This window comes from Branchiostoma lanceolatum, chromosome 19, assembly GCF_035083965.1.
Source record: "Branchiostoma lanceolatum isolate klBraLanc5 chromosome 19, klBraLanc5.hap2, whole genome shotgun sequence".
NCBI lineage: Eukaryota > Metazoa > Chordata > Leptocardii > Amphioxiformes > Branchiostomatidae > Branchiostoma > Branchiostoma lanceolatum.
This window is the reverse complement of record NC_089740.1, coordinates 1,790,171-1,808,034: the sequence shown is the minus strand read 5'-3', so window position 1 is coordinate 1,808,034 and position 17,864 is coordinate 1,790,171. Positions and strand designations below refer to the sequence as shown.

The 17,864-nt window shown below is 44.0% G+C and overlaps 2 protein-coding genes across 4 annotated transcripts in view; one reads left to right on the top strand and one right to left on the bottom strand.

Annotated features, from left to right (window-relative positions):
* Window positions 1–3,536: 3,536 nt before the first annotated feature.
* Window positions 3,537–12,213, bottom strand: LOC136425609 (DBH-like monooxygenase protein 1 homolog). Its single transcript, XM_066414535.1, has 14 exons — window positions 11,934–12,213; window positions 11,265–11,304; window positions 10,391–10,593; window positions 9,948–10,097; window positions 8,942–9,139; window positions 8,579–8,662; window positions 7,532–7,711; window positions 6,485–6,587; window positions 5,617–5,777; window positions 5,031–5,219; window positions 4,800–4,859; window positions 4,483–4,616; window positions 4,065–4,212; window positions 3,537–3,702 (listed from the first exon to the last, which is right to left on the bottom strand). The coding sequence occupies exons 1-14, from the start codon at window positions 12,009–12,011 to the stop codon at window positions 3,616–3,618; spliced, it is 1,815 nt and encodes a 604-aa protein (XP_066270632.1). The 5' UTR covers window positions 12,012–12,213; the 3' UTR covers window positions 3,537–3,615.
* Window positions 12,214–16,739: 4,526 nt separating this feature from the next.
* LOC136425098 (protein unc-80 homolog) overlaps window positions 16,740–17,864 on the top strand; it is an 85,046-nt gene continuing 83,921 nt past the window's right edge. For all 3 annotated transcript variants that reach the window (XM_066413888.1, XM_066413886.1, XM_066413889.1), the window contains exon 1: window positions 16,740–17,008. In XM_066413888.1, the coding sequence (XP_066269985.1) occupies window positions 16,887–17,008 (122 nt within the window). In that variant the 5' untranslated portion in view covers window positions 16,740–16,886. The remainder of the gene's footprint in view (window positions 17,009–17,864) is intronic.

Genomic DNA, 17,864 nt, shown 5'->3' with positions numbered 1-17,864 from the left:
CTAGTAACGTTAGGAGTGTCAGGGATTTGTAACGTTTCTCTCCCTTAACGTTAAAAATCCCGGACACTCATAATCTACTCGACCGAAACCTCTGTTTTGAGAATATTACTGCGGTAACTATAACGAGGTCTCTATTCAACCGCCTTGGTTACAGATATAGTTCATTTGCTGTGAGAAGTGAGTAGGGGAGGGAGCAGTTGAACAGACTTCCATCAGAATATATACAAAACAAGGAACAAAAACAGGCTTCAAAGTACACTTAACAGTATTTCAATGTCCAAAAACTTCCATCCACTGGACAGCTAAACATGTCTAGTTGCCGTTTTTGGAAAAAGCCGGGGTTCGACTCCTGCATTCTAACGCGCTAGACGTGTTTGAACGTAAACAAACCCTGATCTTACCCCCTGCAGCTGGGAATCACTGGTCTAGTAGGGGAAAATCCCCTCCCAAATGATGCAATTCTATACCACAACAAAGGTCAAAGGTCACAATTTCTTTCTGGATTTGAAAATTAAACACATGTCTGGTCCCCCTGCCTGAAAACTGGCCAAAATTGACCCTAAGATTTCACCAGGAAAAAATTCTCAAAGATAATAACAAGAAAAAAAACGTGGACCTTCAAACTGGGCTTTGTGCGCAGGTCCATTAACCGGTCCCTCCCCTTACAGGGGAGGGAGCAGTTGAACAGACTTCCATCAGAATATATACAAAACAAGGAACAAAAACAGGCTTCAAAGTACACTTAACAGTATTTCAATGTCCAAAAACTTCCATCCACTGGACAGCTAAACATGTCTAGTTGCCGTTTTTGGAAAAAGCCGGGGTTCGACTCCTGCATTCTAACGCGCTAGACGTGTTTGAACGTAAACAAACCCTGATCTTACCCCCTGCAGCTGGGAATCACTGGTCTAGTAGGGGAAAATCCCCTCCCAAATGATGCAATTCTATACCACAACAAAGGTCAAAGGTCACAATTTCTTTCTGGATTTGAAAATTAAACACATGTCTGGTCCCCCTGCCTGAAAACTGGCCAAAATTGACCAAAGATTTCACCAGGAAAAAATTCTCAAAAATAATAACAAGAAAAAAAACGTGGACCTTCAAACTGGGCTTTGTGCGCAGGTCCATTAACCAGTCCCTCCCCAGTAGGCGTTGCACTTGGGATCGGAGGGGGCATAGTACCTCTACGAACTTTAAAATTTGGGTGCGTTCAGATGGTACGTTGGACTACTTAATTCTGATATGCTGTAGTTCTTTTCCTCTTACTATGTTTAGACTGCCACTCTCGTATAGGGCTGTTTAGCCATAGTCGATGCTGTAGGGCTGTTGTGAATAAAGTACCATGCTGATTATCCGATGTTAGTAAAATTCTTGAGGAGTCGGGCTATGCCTACCTACTTATTAACAAGAATCACAATACATCATATGCACAGTCTGCTTTAAAACAAAGACTAAAAGACATTTTTATACAAACATTTTACTCAGAACTAAACTCCCCTGGCAAAAAAAGAGAACCAAGGCAACAAATTAAGAACATACAGAAAATTCAAACGGGCATATGAAAGAGAAAAATATCTTGACATCAAAAACTTTAGCCATCGCCGAGCCATGGCTAAGCTAAGAATTATCGACCACCTACTGCATATTGAAACTGGTAGATACAGCCGGACTCCTCCTAGCGATAGGCTATGTGCACTCTGTAATAAGAACTCTATAGAAGATGAAGTACATTTTATTCTAGAATGCTCACTGTACAAAGATTTACGCATCTCTTTGGCTAACGCAATACAACTAGACCAGAGATATACAAACTTAACAAATGAAAAACTGTTCACATACTTGATGTCATCGAATAATCAATCTGTAATTGAGAAACTCTGTGAATTCGTGTACACATGTCTCAAGAAGAGAGAAGTAGCGTGTAAACTTTAGATGTAGATAGAACATAGAATAGTTTTCTTCATTTTTTTCTGTTATTACAATGCACAATTGTATTACTTATAATGCATTTAGCCCGGAAGGGCATGAACATGCAATAAACATGAATGAATGAATGAATGTGAATTAGGATTTTACCATGGTCAATACTGACCGACGGAGGCCATACAGGACTATGTTTAAATGTGCATATTACACAACATTGTTTTGTGGTGAATGCGTGTTGGGGGGGGGGGGGGCTTTCAGTTGCCTTGTTTGACAGTGTGGTCGACGAGGGTGTTCCAACACAGATCGGCCTGGATGTGCAGACCGAGTAGTTTTACTGACACCACTTCTTCTAGCGGTTTGCCGGCGATGAACAGTGGTGGCAGCGGGGGAACTGTTCTCGTAAAGAACACATGCATGACCTTACACTTTCTCGGGTGAAGTCGCATTTCCCTGGATGATGCCCATCGGTCGAGGTTGTCAAGGTCAGTTTGGATGGTTGAGGCAAACTGACCTTGATTGATTGATTGATTGATTGATTGATTGATTGATTGATTGATTGATTGATTGATTGATTGATTGATTGATTGATTGATTGATTGATTGATTGATTGATTGATGTCACGTCGTGTCATGACCGCATGTTATTCTTAGAACCTTACATGATTTTCGTCAGAATTTCAGTTTCAGCAACCAAAATGTCTGTTGAAGGTAAGAGGAGAAGGACCCTTGTACCAATCAGATCGTCCGATAGGTCAAGCATCACATAATTACGTTTGGTAAGGACATTGCCTATTCCTAGTGCTGACTGTGCTTCCCTGTCCCTGGTGCTCACTGTGTTTCCCTGTCCCTGGTGCTGACTATGTTTCCCTGTCCCTGGTGCTCACTGTGTTTCCCTGTCCCTGGTGCTGACTGTGTTTCCCTGTCCCTGGTGCTGTGTTTCCCTGTCCCTAGTACTGACTGTGTATCCTTGTCCCCGGTGTTGACCCTGTTGCCCTATCCCTTGTTACTGAATGTGTTTGCCTGACCCTGGTGTTGACTGAGTTTCCCTGTCCCTGGTGCTGACTGTATTACCCTGTTCCTTGTGCTGATTGCATTGTTACTGTTTCTTGTGCTAATTGTGTTATCCTGTCCTAGGTGCTGATTTGTTTTCCTGTCCCTGGTGCTGACAGTGATTTTCTGTCCCTGGTGCTGACTGTGTTTCCCTGTCCTAAACTCGTACAGTATTAGTGTTTCCCGCGGTGCATGGTGATGATTGCTTTCTCGCTTTAACGTTACATTCAAACAGAAAGGTGCATTACATGTATCTATCTCAAGAGAGCTCCCCGTAGTGTATGTCTACCTATTTCCCAGTCCAACAGCGTCACATAGCGACCTATACCAATATGACAGCACGTGCGGCAGTCAGACTGGACTACTTCCTTCTGTTGCGACAGAAAATTGCCTCTATAACTAAAAATCAAACTCTCTTCAGCGGGTTAAAAACTTGTGGGAGTAGCGCAATCCTTGTATCATCATAGATCTTTCATTCATGTCCTTAATTGCTCGGCTATGGTGCGATTATATTTTGGCTACCAAAAGAGTTATGTATTCAGACTCAGCACACGCATCAATCATTATCTAGCTACTTTATTGACGATGAAAATCGATCGGGTTGCGATCGATGTGCGTCCTGGGAACGACGACATGAGCTCAACACCCTGGGATGGAGACGGAGTTGTCATCCGGTACGATGGGGTCAGCAGGCTGGTCAATCAGCTGGTAATCATTTGCCTCATCCTAGCGGTAAACAACAGTATTGCACGCATATAACTAGAGCTTTTTAAATTCCTCACAGATACGTCATTCAATCAATGAAATAATGGTCGTCATTTTTATAAGATATTTAGCTTACTTGCAATTAGTTGAAAAGAAAAGAGCGTCAGTACTCTTTGTCATATACTCTACGTCATCTTGTTTCTTCAATTTGTGCATCAGCAGAAACAAGTGCACAGCACGCGGTAAGACAAACAGGAAAAATGAATTTGCTTGTAAGATTCAACTACTGTTTTAGTAAGTTTTACAATCTTGCCAATTAGTTCGCATTATTTTCATAATGGGCATCTGCAAATGTTACATTGCATCTGTGATTTAGAACTCACCGGTAAGTTATATGACATCACCTGACCGTTACGAACGTGTTGTTCGAAACGTTCAGCCTCCTCATTGGTCCATGGGTGCTGATTGATGACGTCAATCACGGTCTGGTTAACCAGGTTGGCCGGGTAGTAGATCGGGAACGGATACTCCCTACGATAATAAACGACAAACGTCTTTGATATTCATCATATAATGCATACACACACACTCACTATCATTGATACATAATTATCGTGATATATCAACACATTGCTACATTTGGATCAAAGATGACTTTACCAGTCCGTTATGATGTTTATATTTCTTGGAATCTATTACAATTTTTGACTGTGTTCTATAAAATGTTACATCTCTTGATGGTCCAATGTTGATGCAGACAAAACACACGTGTTAGATTAACAGTATTAGTTTTGTACGTACCAGCCGGCATAGTAGATACCAAAGAAGGTTGCCTGTTGGTTGATTTCGAGCGCGGTGTAACAGGTGATCAGTTTGATCCGCGGGTAGTACTGAATGAAGTTGATGCACATCTCTTCCCTGGAACTCAAACCTCCCTACAGTTCAGGAAGTAGCAGTTTGATCGTAAGAATTAATCATTAGCGGTACATGTCCGGTTGCAAATGAAGTATACTAGATGATTATACACCCAGATGCAAATTCGTCGCTTTGTATTTTGATGACAATGACGGCAATACAAAACTAATTTTTATTCTTTTGTGCGTCGATCTACAACTTACCACCGTGACCTGCGTCCTATCGGTGGTCTTGTAGGTGCATTCCGTGATGAGTTGGTCGCCCTATAGGATAAAACATAGAAAAACTGTGAACAATGTACATGTCTAGGATCTAGACTTTGAAGTTAGTCACATGAAGTAAGAAATGCCTATATTTTTCTAACCTCAAGCACCGGCACAAATGCAACAATAGTGAACAGCCACAATGACAGAAGAGGCGACTTCTTCCTTTACCTCTTTCACGACGACCTCCGGATCGAGGAGTCGGATCTCCTGCAGATCGAAGTCGTACGTCTCGTCCCGTCCGACGTACGACTGCAGCACGCCGTTTCTGACCAGCTTAGTTCGTACGGCTGTCCCGGCCAGATGGGCGTGGGGCATGGAGGCGAACACGTGGATGGGCTGGCCTAGCTCCTGCAGGTACTGTTGTACGGTACGAGGGAATCAATTCAATTAAATGAGTAGCTGACTGTGTTTCCCTAGCAGCTGTCCTTGGTGCCGACTATGCTTTCCTGGCCCTAGTGCCGACTATGTTTCCCTGTCCCTGGTGCTGACTGAATGAAGTATGTGAATGAAGCTGGTGAATGAAGTAAATGAAAGGAGTAGCTTGATTTCTGAAAAATTTTGTAAAAAAAGACGTATATTATTTTCAACTTCAAAATTTTCAACGATCAGAATTAATCAGTTCGCATTGAGGAACACCACTAGAGACATTGGTCTAGTTTCAAAGTCGCGAAAGCTGATATTGTTGGAAACCTAAAATAGACAATGAACACCTGTCACTATGTAAGAAAAGATATTGTCTATTGTGTATCATTACCGGGTCTAGACCGAAACAGAAGCCAGCGGTGTCGAAACTCTCTGCCCCGGGAGGGATGACGTGTGCGGGGTGGGAGCTAACTCCAATGTCGAGTACACCAGCGTCATACTGCCTCACATCGGGCGTGTAGTAGAACCTCAGTCCCGAACTGTCGCGTTCACCTGTTGCAAGGACATTAAAGTATATTGCAGTTGTTGCTTTAAGCCCAGTGTGACCTGTGGGCTGCATGTATATCCCATGTGTATATTTGAACTGGTATGACCTACAGGTGTGACTAGATCGCAACGAACTCGAGAACTTGACCCTCTTCATACTATGATTCGGGAATCTGGATTTACCCTGGCACGGGTTGATACAGATTCGTGTATCCTACTATGAAAAATCAAAATCCGACCCCGAGTGGGGGTGAATCCCGATCGGCAAAATCGAATAGGTTTTATTTCAAATCTGGATCAATGCCGTCCCTGAGTGAATGTAGATTCGCGAATGCTGGTATAAACGAGCTCCTTATTTTGTTTCTTTCACCCCATTCCCTATAAAAGCCTCCTTATCATTTTGGGGTAAGAGGAGGGGGGAGGGGGCACGACATTAAGACAAGACGCGTGTTTGTTTCATGAGCACAAGATCTACTACGTTTGTCCTTAAGCCCCGGCCGATCAAATTGACAAAGCACTCAACGATTTTCATCGACAAAAAACGAATCTTTTTAAGCTTTGTGTGTTTTGTTGTATTTTTGGTCATACTTGTACATTTTGAATGATATTCCTATTATAAAGTCAAGGGTAGCACAAAACCAGTTTAGGGCGCAGCGACGCCGCTAGCGTGCCGCGGGTCCAGTGAGAGGGGGGCTTTACAACGAGCGACTTACCACTGATCCGTTTCGGATTGTCATAGTGCATTTCCATCATGACGTAATCCGGATCATCGTCTGTCCCAAGGGAGAAGCCCACATGGTCTGGGTAGGTGAACCCCTATGGAGACAGTATAGTACATCGGAGTACATTTTGGTTAAGCTTGGAAGGCTGATATAACAATATTTTACTGTATTTTCTGATCCCTATGCCGCCAACAATGCCATTAACACCGCTTCCCCCTAAAGGCTGCGACCGCTTTGTGATCGATGGGCGATCAAAGATTTCACAGATCGCTTGTCGAATCACAACAAAAACAACAACAACAACAACAATCTTTATTGACAAAACGAAAGTACAGCGAATTTCGTAAGATATATACGTATACATACAAACATACAAATAAATAAGTGCATAGAAATGAGTTTGTTTAATTACATACAATCACATGGATAGAGAAACATATTGAAATTTAACGTGTCGTATACTTATACATTGCTTGTTCTAATGTCCAAACATTCTTTGATGTCTTTTAGATCATACTTTACATCTTGCACATTATACACATTAAATTTTAGTCGTCGAACGGTCACGCAGTGATCGCCGTCTGGTTGAAAGGTGGTCTCATTAGCCTTACAGACATGGTTGCTTTGATGGTAATGTTATGACAATTAAGGTAATCTCAGGGTTCTCGCCAGGGCAGTTGAGAGTAGGGGGCGTCTACGCTGTGATATGGATCCCTTTGCTGTGATTTTGACCCCTACGACGTTGTGTTTCAAACAGCAAAGGGGTTTTGATGCAAAAGTAGAAAAAAAAATGCAGGAAATAGTGTCTGATAGTTTTAAAGGTCAAAATTTCAAGGGGGAAGATGCCTCGGACCCCCTACAATATTCCTGCCTGCAGCCCTCATCCTCACACCTGTAGCGCTCGCCATGCGGCTTTGCCGCGCAAACATTCCCCTACACTGTGAAAAAATCCTGGTGAGAACACTGTAATGGTCTACACAACTGGGCTGGTGTATAGGATTCAACTTATATTGGCCTACTTATATAACCGTCACTTACCTTTCCTCCAATTGCCCAGGCAGTCATGATGGATTTGCAGTTGTTCCATTCTTCCGGCATGTTTGGATGGCGGCACTCATGGCCCCCGTCCAACATCGGAGGGACCTGTCCCAACTTGCACTGGTACACGACCATATGGTGAACCAGAGACTCGTGACCCGGCTGGATGATCGGTTCGATCTGACAAACGAACACACGTAATGAGTCAAAACGTGAAAGTTCGTGGTTGGCTAGTTATGCTTAATCTCCTAGCAGATCTACACGGTGACAAAATCGTATCAGCCACATAGAGAAGCTCCAGTCAGCAAGCGAAGCTCCATTCAACCAGAGAAGCTCCAGCCAACCAGAGAAGCTCCAGTCAGCCAGAGAAGCTCCAGTCAGCCAGAGAAGCTCCAGCCAACCAGAGAAGCTGCAGTCAGCCAGAGAAGCTCCAGCCAGCCAGAGAAGCTCCAGTCAGCCAGAGAAGCTCCAGTCATCCAGAGAAGCTCCAGCCAGCCAGAGAAGCTCCAGCCAACCAGAGAAGCTCCAGTCAGCCAGAGAAGCTCCAGCCAACCAGAGAAGCTGCAGTCAGCCAGAGAAGCTCCAGCCAGCCAGAGAAGCTCCAGTCAGCCAGAGAAGCTCCAGCCAGCCAGAGAAGCTCCAGCCAACCAGAGAAGCTCCAGTCAGCCTGACTGGAGCTTCTCTGGCTGGCTGATACGATTTTGGCACCGTGGAGATCTGCTTGGATATCAAGTTATGCTATACTTCCCATTTTTCCTCCATCAAAGTACCTTCACAGAATGGCGGACGTTTTCCTTTACGTGTGGACCATTACTAATCGCATTACTATTATCATTACTACCAGTAATCGCATTACTACCATTACTGCCACCGTTACTACCGTCATTAGTCCCGTTAATAACTTACTGGATATAGTCCGAGTTTAAAGTAAAGGTTAGAAACACTTAATAAGAGTTATATTCTCATGGTGAAAGACAAGTATTGGCTGTATGAGGGTTAAATCTAACAAAATTATAGGAGATGATGCAAGATAATTTCATGGATCACCTTGACGAGATGGTGCTTTCTGTCCAATGTAGGCAGCCGCAAGGTGTTACACCAGTAGGTCGTCTCCTTTGCAGGAACCAGAACCTGTGCACATGTATGGCAATAAGATGGATCAGGTACAAACGACTAAGATATTGCCACTTTATAACGTGATATTCTAGCCATTTTCAGCAAGTTATTTTTCAGCCACAAATTGTTTCTTAGAAAGTTATTTTTCAGTTTTCCCTATTGGTTCTCTATTAACATCGGGAAGTTCATCCACAACCCGGATACATCAATGAAAATCAGTTGTTTGTTGCTTTGCTCTCGCTAAAAGGAGATGCATACAAGTATACAAGTACTCGCATAGGGACATGTACTTACATTTGCGCTGGTGAGTTCAAGGGTTAGGATACTACTGTCCTGTACGTCGAGGATTGGTGGGTTCTTCTGCAGCAGGATGATGCTCTTAGTCCCGCGGTTCCTGCCGTGGTACAGCACATGTGGTCCGTTCTGTCCGACATGGCCATGGTCCACGGGGTCGTGGTCGTTAAAGGACCAGATCACTCGCTGGGTGTCTTCCTATTCGGGAGCAAGTCAGTGAAACGATTCTTACATTCACACTCTATTATCTAGATGATTCCTTGGGCTACAAAGCTTTGTGGGGTCGTGTGGCGTAACGGCAGGGTCTTCGGCCCAGAACCCAGCGGTCCCGGGTTTGAATCCCCTGCCGGACGCCACCGATGTTGCGCCCTTGGGAAATGCACTTTACATGACTTTCCCCACTCCACCCAGGTGTAGAAATGGGTATATTGTTCACTGTACGTGGCACTGTTGAAATAAGTTATGAAAAACTTGAGTGCAGTGTCATGTCGTCCTTGTCTGTCCAAAACCGAAGTAAAAAAACAAAGCTTGCAAAATAAGTAGATCTCACCTGTCCTCTTTTTATATATCTTTGCTGTATATGTAGCCAATATGCAGCCAATAAACATTAGATAACAAAAGCACATGTCTATATGGTCTGTCAAAACTTCTTCACCGGAAAATGAAGGAAAACAGTCTAATGGTTTTCTGGTAAACAAATAGAATAAAGTTTGGAGACGGGGAAAAACACAATTAAACAGTGTATGGTAATCCGTCTGGTGAGAATGTGCCTACTGTGGGAACGAGTTCTACTCTTCGTTTACGATAGATATGCAGACAATATGCGGTCAGTTAACCTTAGGATCTATATCAATACGTTTCTGTCTGAGACTGACATAAGCCTTAAGCCTTTGTGTGTTCTGTTGCCTTTTTGGTCATACTTGTCCGTTTTGAATGACAATCCCATTATAAAGTCAAGGGTAACACAAATCCAGCGTGCCGCGGGTCCAGTGAGAGGGGGCTATACCGTGATCTCCCTGTCCTCCGCGGTGTCGCACGGCCTGAGCCTCCTGCGGAACCTGAGGACGGTGTGCGTGCCGTTCTCGTACCCGGACAACAGCTCCACGTCCTGGTGGGCGTCCAGCCGCGGCTCGAAGTACCCCTCCGCAAAACGGTCCTGTGATACAAGGGTTGCATGAATGTTCCATAATACACTCTAAGAGTATGATAAGTATTATAAAGTGGAGTTCGTTTCGTGTACGTGTTGGACTACCCAGACGAATACGAAGCAGTTAATCATTTAGCATACTGCAACATAACAGATATAAAAGCTATCGAAAAGCAATATAGGTTGTTGTATTCAAACATAATCATTTCTTGCCATACACAGAAATGCACGGTATATATTCTTATTCGAACATTAACCAATATAATACGAAGATGAACAGGTAACGTGTTATTATTATTTACCGTTATAAAGGCATGTCCGTCCTTCACCCATCCGATGATGACGTCAGATCCTTCCATGCCACCATTGGGCGACAAGCCGAGTCCGATGTACCCCGTGGTCTGCGCATGCGCCTCGAACGTGATGGTCTCGCTGTCGAACTTCCACAGCAGGTTGAACCGGCCGAGCACGTCTAGAGACGCCTGATGGGTAAAATCTCCGGCGTCTGATGTTGATAAATAGCACAAGAAATGAAAATCATGACGCTAGTTAGAAATTACTATTGGTTTATTGGTCCGAAATTACCATTGCAGCCAGTGCTGAATTGCTGCAGGGTTTACAATCACATAATACACAGATACATATTTGCACCACACTTGCACTTTGTGGAACTGTCGCAAGGGTCTGGGAGGCTGCCATTCGGCGCCAACAAGCTACCTCAATACGACCTTCCCCAACCGAGGTCAGGTGCCCATTCACACCTGGGTGGAGTGAGGAAAGTCGTGTAAAGTGCCTTTCCCAAGGGCACAACATCGGGGCATAGCAGTGGTTTCGAACCCGGGACTGGGCGAAACACCCTACCGATTGCGCCACACGATGCCGCATTGCTAAGTTAGCAAATAAGTATGGTTTAAATACCTAGAACCTGTAGTGCCAGTAAGATGTTTGTTTTTAACCTGATACCTTTAATGCAAGATGGCGTAAACAGTGCTATTCTTTTGTTTACCGTCTTTTCCACTCATCGGACACCATTGTTTAGGCTGTACTTAAGTCACATTCATTCTATCGCAACACATACTTCCTTGGATTTGATCTTTGTTTATTTTGTATGTACTTATATTATGTTCAATTGGTGTTTACTGTGAAAGAATGGTTACATTTTTTGTTGTTTCTTACCATGTCTAGAGTGCTGGAAGTCCCTGACAGCGCCAAGGATCTGCGGAGGGGAGTAAAAACAACAGATTATTCATGCAGCATATCTTTACCTTTCCTTGATCACCGATGACGACGAGAAAAACAGCATTCCATTGGGCATTTGTAAATGGCGTACATACTTCAATCGTGAAGCACATCACGAATCACATGAGACAGAGCAAAACATACGAAAACCTGGACCTTTACACCCCTTTCCACTGGAGGCTTCGACAGCTGTTTGACCTTAAATTTTACAGATCGCTCAACGAATTTCATAAATGAAGAATTCATTTTTACACGTCTAGTGTGTTTTGTTGTCTTTTGAATTATAATACTTTTACACATTGCATCATATTCCAATTATGAAATGAAGGGTTACATAAATCCAGTTCTTGTCATTGTATGGTCGCTCAGTGATTGTCGTTTAGTTAAAAGCGGCCTTACGTGGTTATTCCCACCCAAACTGCTATCTCGCGATCGTTCATATCAAAGACTTCTGATAGCTACCGTGGACAACATGTCAGCTGCATGAACTGCCATTTGATATTGACATATTTAATTCAAAAACTCTGGTATAAATCATAAATGTTTCAACATCCAACAGCAGCGGTAAAAGTGTTAAAGACAACAATCTCAAATCTTCCCACTCACCTCTTCTTTAGGTATAGCTGAGGCAAGCAGACAGGTGCTGCCACACAGCAGCAGGAGGAGGGGACAAACTCCCCGCATTGCTCGTGTTGTCCCGTAGTCTGGAGCTGGTACGGCGTGAAGGTCTTTGGTCTTGCCGAACGGACACAGATCTTGAGTTGTTACTCCTGCCGGTCTCAGTCCTGTGGTGACTTCAGAGTGTTGTCCTCTCCCTTTTAAAACATCCTTATCTGATCAACCAGTCGGTCGAAGGTAAGCCCCGCCCCTTTCAGTCCGTGTAAACTATGACTCAGGCAAATTTTAGTCAAAAATTAAACAGAAGATATCTTTGCTGTGTGGACACATACTCCTAATGATCATGTGGATGTAGGTAATTGTTTACATGGACTTAGGCACGTGGGATAGATTGAGGCAGTATTGTTGACTAGCTTGGGGTTGGGCATTACGTTATAAGACAGCCCAAATAGGCCAGATTTGAGTTAGGAAAAAATGTTGCTGCCATGTTTAAAGAAAACTAAAGCGTTCCTCTCTTTGTGTTAAAATGACTTTCCTGCAGTTACATGGACATTGATGACCTTTAAAAATTGTTATATGTTTTCGTTGTGGCTAACACATTAGGCAACTGTAATGCACCATGATTGCAGATCGAAGAGACCAAGCCTTTCCGCTGGTAAATATTAGGATCGCTGATGTGGCAGAAAATTTTTCCTACATACCGTTCGGTTAGATCTCGGTTTTGCTGGCACTGAACCATAGCCAAACAGATTCCGTTGTATAGAGACTTGTGTTAATATTGAAACCTCACATGATCGTCCCCAGAAGCCCAAATGTCCGTCGTAGGTAAGAGGAGAGAGAGTCTCGTACTAATCAGATCATCCGCTAGGTTTAGCATTACATGATTCCGTTTGGTAAGGACAAGCCATGATAGGCTATTCCCTGTTCCTCGTGCTGACTGTGTTTCCCTGTCGATGGTACTGACTGCGTTTCCCTATCCTTGATGCGGTTTGTCTTTCCCTGTCCCTCTTGTTTACGGTGCTTCCTTGTCTCTAATATTCGTATCAATATTCCATGCCCCTAGTGCTGGCTGTGCTTACCTGTCCCTGGTGCTGACTGTGTTGCCCTGTCCTTGGTACTGACTGTGTTTCTCTGTTCCTGGTGCTGACTGTGTTGCCCTGTCCCTGGTACTGACTGTGCTTCCCTGTCCCTGATGCTGACTTTGTTGCCCTGTCCTTGGTACTGAATGTGTTTCCTTGTCTCTAATATTCCCTGTCCCTAGTGCTGGCTGTGCTTTCACGTGCCTGTCCCTGACTGTGTTTCTTTTCCCTTGATTCTGACTGAATTACCACACATTACCCGCTATGTGATGACTGTGATCAATTGTCACTAGTGCTATGTTTCCCTGCATTGTGCTGACTGTGTTACCCTGTCCCTGGTACTGATTGTGTTTCCATGTCCCTGGTGCTGACTGTATTTCCTTGTCCCTGATACGATTTGATTGTATTTTTCTGTCATTAGTGCTGACTTTGTTTCCTTGTCCCTGGTGCTTATTGTGTTTCCCTGTCCCTGGTGCTCATTGTGTTTCCTTGTCCCTGGTGCTAACTGTGTTTTCCTGTCCCTGTTTGTATTTTAATGTCCCTAGTGCAGACTGTGTTTCCCTGTCCCTAGTGCTGACTGTGTTTCCCCTGTCCCTTGTGCTGACTGTGTTTCCTGTGCCTGACTATTCTATGTCCATGGTGCTTACTGAATGTTTCTGTCTATAACACTGACAGTAGTAGTGCTTCCTGTTCCGGGTATTGATTGCTTTCTTAGCTTACAACAGAACACGAAGTTGCATAACATGTCTCTACCGCAAGGGACCTCCCTTGACAGGTAACGTATGCCTGGGGGTCTTTTATTGCGCGGCTATGGTGCGATTGTATTTTGGCTACCACAAGAGTGATGTATTCAGACTCATAACACAAATCAGACATGATCTAGCTACGTTATTGACGGCGAAAACCAATCGAGTCACGATCGCTTTGTTTCCTTTGGAACGACGACATCAGCACCCTGGGATGTAGAGGGAGTTGTCATCTGGAAGGTAACAATCACACACTGAACAGCTTTTGTCATAGATGAAAGAGATTTATTTTGGTTTCGCACCTACCCATGGATCGAAAGTTAAAAGTGTCGCTATGCTACTCTTTCCAGAATTTCAATTGTCTTCTGTGATGGATACTACATTCTTATGGATCAAAAGCGTCATCAAACAGTAGGAGTTTGAAAGCAGGTATTTGTTTTGTGTGTGATAGCATTCAGCACCAAGAACAATACTGTTTTGCCTGTGTGTGTGTGTGTGTGTGTGTGTGTGTGTGTGTGTGTGTGCGTGTATGTGTGTTCGTGTGTGTGAATGTAAATATTGGTCATCACCAAGGACAAGTCGCTTGCTTCTGCGTTTGTAACTGCCCTGTTATATTTTTTGTCGTGTGCTGGATAATTTGGTAAGCTCACGCCGTCTATTTGTTGCCGGGTCCCGCGTTCAATTTAAGTCTGAGTTAAATTGATTCGGTATCCCGGTCGGGCCCAACAAATAGCCCCGCAGGGTGCCCGACGGCGCCACGTAGGGGTCGTGCCTGAAAGTGCAAACAAATTGGCCCGTGAACTACCCGGCGCCCCATTTTTTCCCCAATTGGGACCGAAGTATACCGTGGTTTATTTCCCTTCTCTATACCACTTTTTCTACGTGATAGCAATGGTTTCAATGGCGTCTTAGTATGTTTCAATAGAGGCATTTACGCTACTCTGGTTATTTTGGAAAGGATCAATCGGACGCTACAGGTGGGGGTACGGGCGCTACAGATGGAGGTACGGACGCTACAGGTGGGGGTACGGACGCTACAGGTGGGGGTACGGACGCTACAGGTGGGGGTACGGACGCTACAGGCCGGGGTACGGACGCTACAGGTCGGGGTACGGACGCTACAGGTGGGGGTACGGACGCTACAGGTGGGGGTACGGACGCTACATGTGGGGGTACCGACGCTACATGTGGGGGTACGGACGCTACAGGTGGGGGTACGGACGCTACAGGTGGGGGTACGGACGCTACAGGTGGGGGTACGGACGCTACAGGTGGGGGTACGGACGTTACAGGGCGGAGTAAAGACGCTACAGGTGAAGCTACGGATGCTACATGCCCGGGCCATGGACGCTACATGCGGGGGTATGGGCGCTACATGTTGGGTACGGACGCTACATTTGGATACATATGTAGTATAAAATGCCTCAGTAGAACTGTTAAGATCGCAGAACACAGTATTTCCCCGCGACCCCCGTCCCCAATAGTACTTCGGGTAAAAAGTTAGTTCTTCAGCAACATTGATCAGCGTGAGTCAGGAAGCTTTAAATGTCCAAATGGATTGTACGCGACTCGGATATTTGTTTTGTATGTAACTTGGTAACTATAGGTCTTGAAAAGGAAAACAAAAAACAAAAAAAGAATCAATTTAATTGCATTTAGTGACTTCCTTTTATACTAGCTGAACGTCCGGTTTGTATCTATTGTTCTAGACATGCTGTGGTCTTCCGAACTCTTGTATAAGTACCATATAAGAAAAAAAATTTAAGTACTCTGGCGGACAAAGTGTATCTGTATCTATATAGCCGGTATAACCGCCATTCGGATTCGGCGTCACACCAGCTTCGCAGGCACGCGGCGCAGTAGCAGTTGGTTGTATTACGCCGAACGACCTGTCATGTCTAACCTTCGCATATCTAACTGCATGCGTTGTTTAAAGCTGTCTAATGAGGATGCATCCACGGTACTTGGTTGCAACGAGGTCCACTCTACGATCATTTTTTTTAACACATCAACTTCCTAGGTTGAAAAGTCTGATACTTAAAGGCATGACTATTTCTTGTCATTTTCTGAGCTGTGAGACAAAACTTTTCGAGAAATAGAATGAAAACAGCAATACACGCAAGCATAATCAGATCTACCGGTCCAATTTTATACAAATGATAAGGCCATATTGATCTGATTTGATATGATATGGATTACATCCTATGGGCACAGCACAACTGACCAGAGCGTACAAAAAAATAAAAGAAGATCCCAAAAAAGATGCCTTCATTATGAAATCTAAGTGACCAGGAATATTACAAATGACATTAAGTATATATACCATGTCTGTTAAGAACATGGCAGACAAAACAACAATTTCTTTATCTTTATTCTTTCACTTCTTCATTGCAGACTTTGGAAAGCTTCGCTCAGCACTATAAACACATTTTGTGCAAGGAAAATGTTTGCAACAGAATTAGTACGCGTATTACACACAAAAAGCGGCATTGCATGACATGTGTATCCGTTTTCCGATATATATTCTATGTGCAATTTACGGCATATATTTTCTCACGTTGCAGCTTTTTATTTGTAGAAACTGACGAAAATTGATGCGCGCGTGGATGTCATCCACATGGCATGACACACAACATGAATCTTGTTCGGCCCCATTCAACCCCTCCCGCGATGACAAACGTACGGTCCCTTCCGGTGCTGAGATGAGATGAGAGCCCGTGCCACGAATAAATGAATTCAAATAGCCTCCAATTCAGACTGTGCGGTGCATAGGTCGTGGATTATCATGTGCTGTTTTCTGATTACTACGGCTTTTCTTATTGTCTCATAGCCTAAAAGCTCATTGTAAACCTCAAAATTTCGAAGAAAGAAAAAAAAAGACGCAGGTAACGTTAATGATCTTACAAAGAAACACTAAGTTCTATCCTTATACGGAGTCTGCTAGGGAGACTAAATTGCAAGAGGGCGTGGCCACCAGTCACCTTTCGCTGGTCGTCAACAAGAGAAGGTGACATTTTGTCGTGTTTTCCATGGCCTGTTCGCGGTTCGTACAGCGGTACACTCTCCCTGCAGCCGCGGCCAGCGGTCAGACTGTCGGTTACTCCTGAACTGGAGCGATGAAGGAAGAAACCGTGAGCCTGATGTTCGCCAAGACGGTGAAGGAAAACATGGTGGACGAGGATGACGGTTCAGACAGCATCCCTGCCGCCGTGCAGGCCTTTCTCTGGAGACTGACAAGGTTTGGAGAAATCCATCTATTTAGAGTTGATATAGATCATGACAATGCCTCATTTTTCTTTGTTCACATTATTCAGATACTATTGATAGGCCGCAATTTTGCAACAAGAAAAATAAACCTGTTGATTTACATCATAACAACAAAGCTTTAGGGTTTCCGGAAAAGAGGGCACAGGATAAGCAGTTTGGGTTATCTGGGCTGGCCCTTTTTTATGGCCTATTCACAACAATTAAGACTCGACAATACGACATTCTAGGCCGTGTGCAGACTGGGTCTTTTTATAATTCATCCTAGCTTGTACTGTCATGGGGACATTTCCAACGTTACATTGACTCCTAATTCAATGAGATTTACTGTAAAAGGGGAAATGTTTGCGGGGATTTAACTTCAGAGGAAGAAAATGGAGTATTCGTGATGTGTTTCAAGTTCATGGCTGAAACTGCTAGTAGGATTTTTACTGTAAAAGGGGATTGAAAAAAAAAGTTATGTTCCCTGTGGTTTTAAGTTTGCGGGGAAGAGGTCATTGTGAAAAATGCAACTATTTTCCTCTTTACAGTATGTACGTACACTCATGTGTGTCACTTCAGACTTTTCCCTGACTACTTATCACTGCTTCAATCGATTTTTGTGAGAATCTTTCCCTGATCCATTATTGTGCTATATTAATGTCCAGGCTTAATGGGGATCATTTGGGCGACAGCTCTTTATTAGATGCTTGAACTCTGAACCCTACATGTACCTCACGTGATCAGCTAGTAACACATCATATCCACAGCTAGCGTGCGGTGCCACAGGTCTCCAGTATAATTATATGTCCAAGCTTGCTTGTTTACCAAGGGGAAAATTCCTGGTTCCA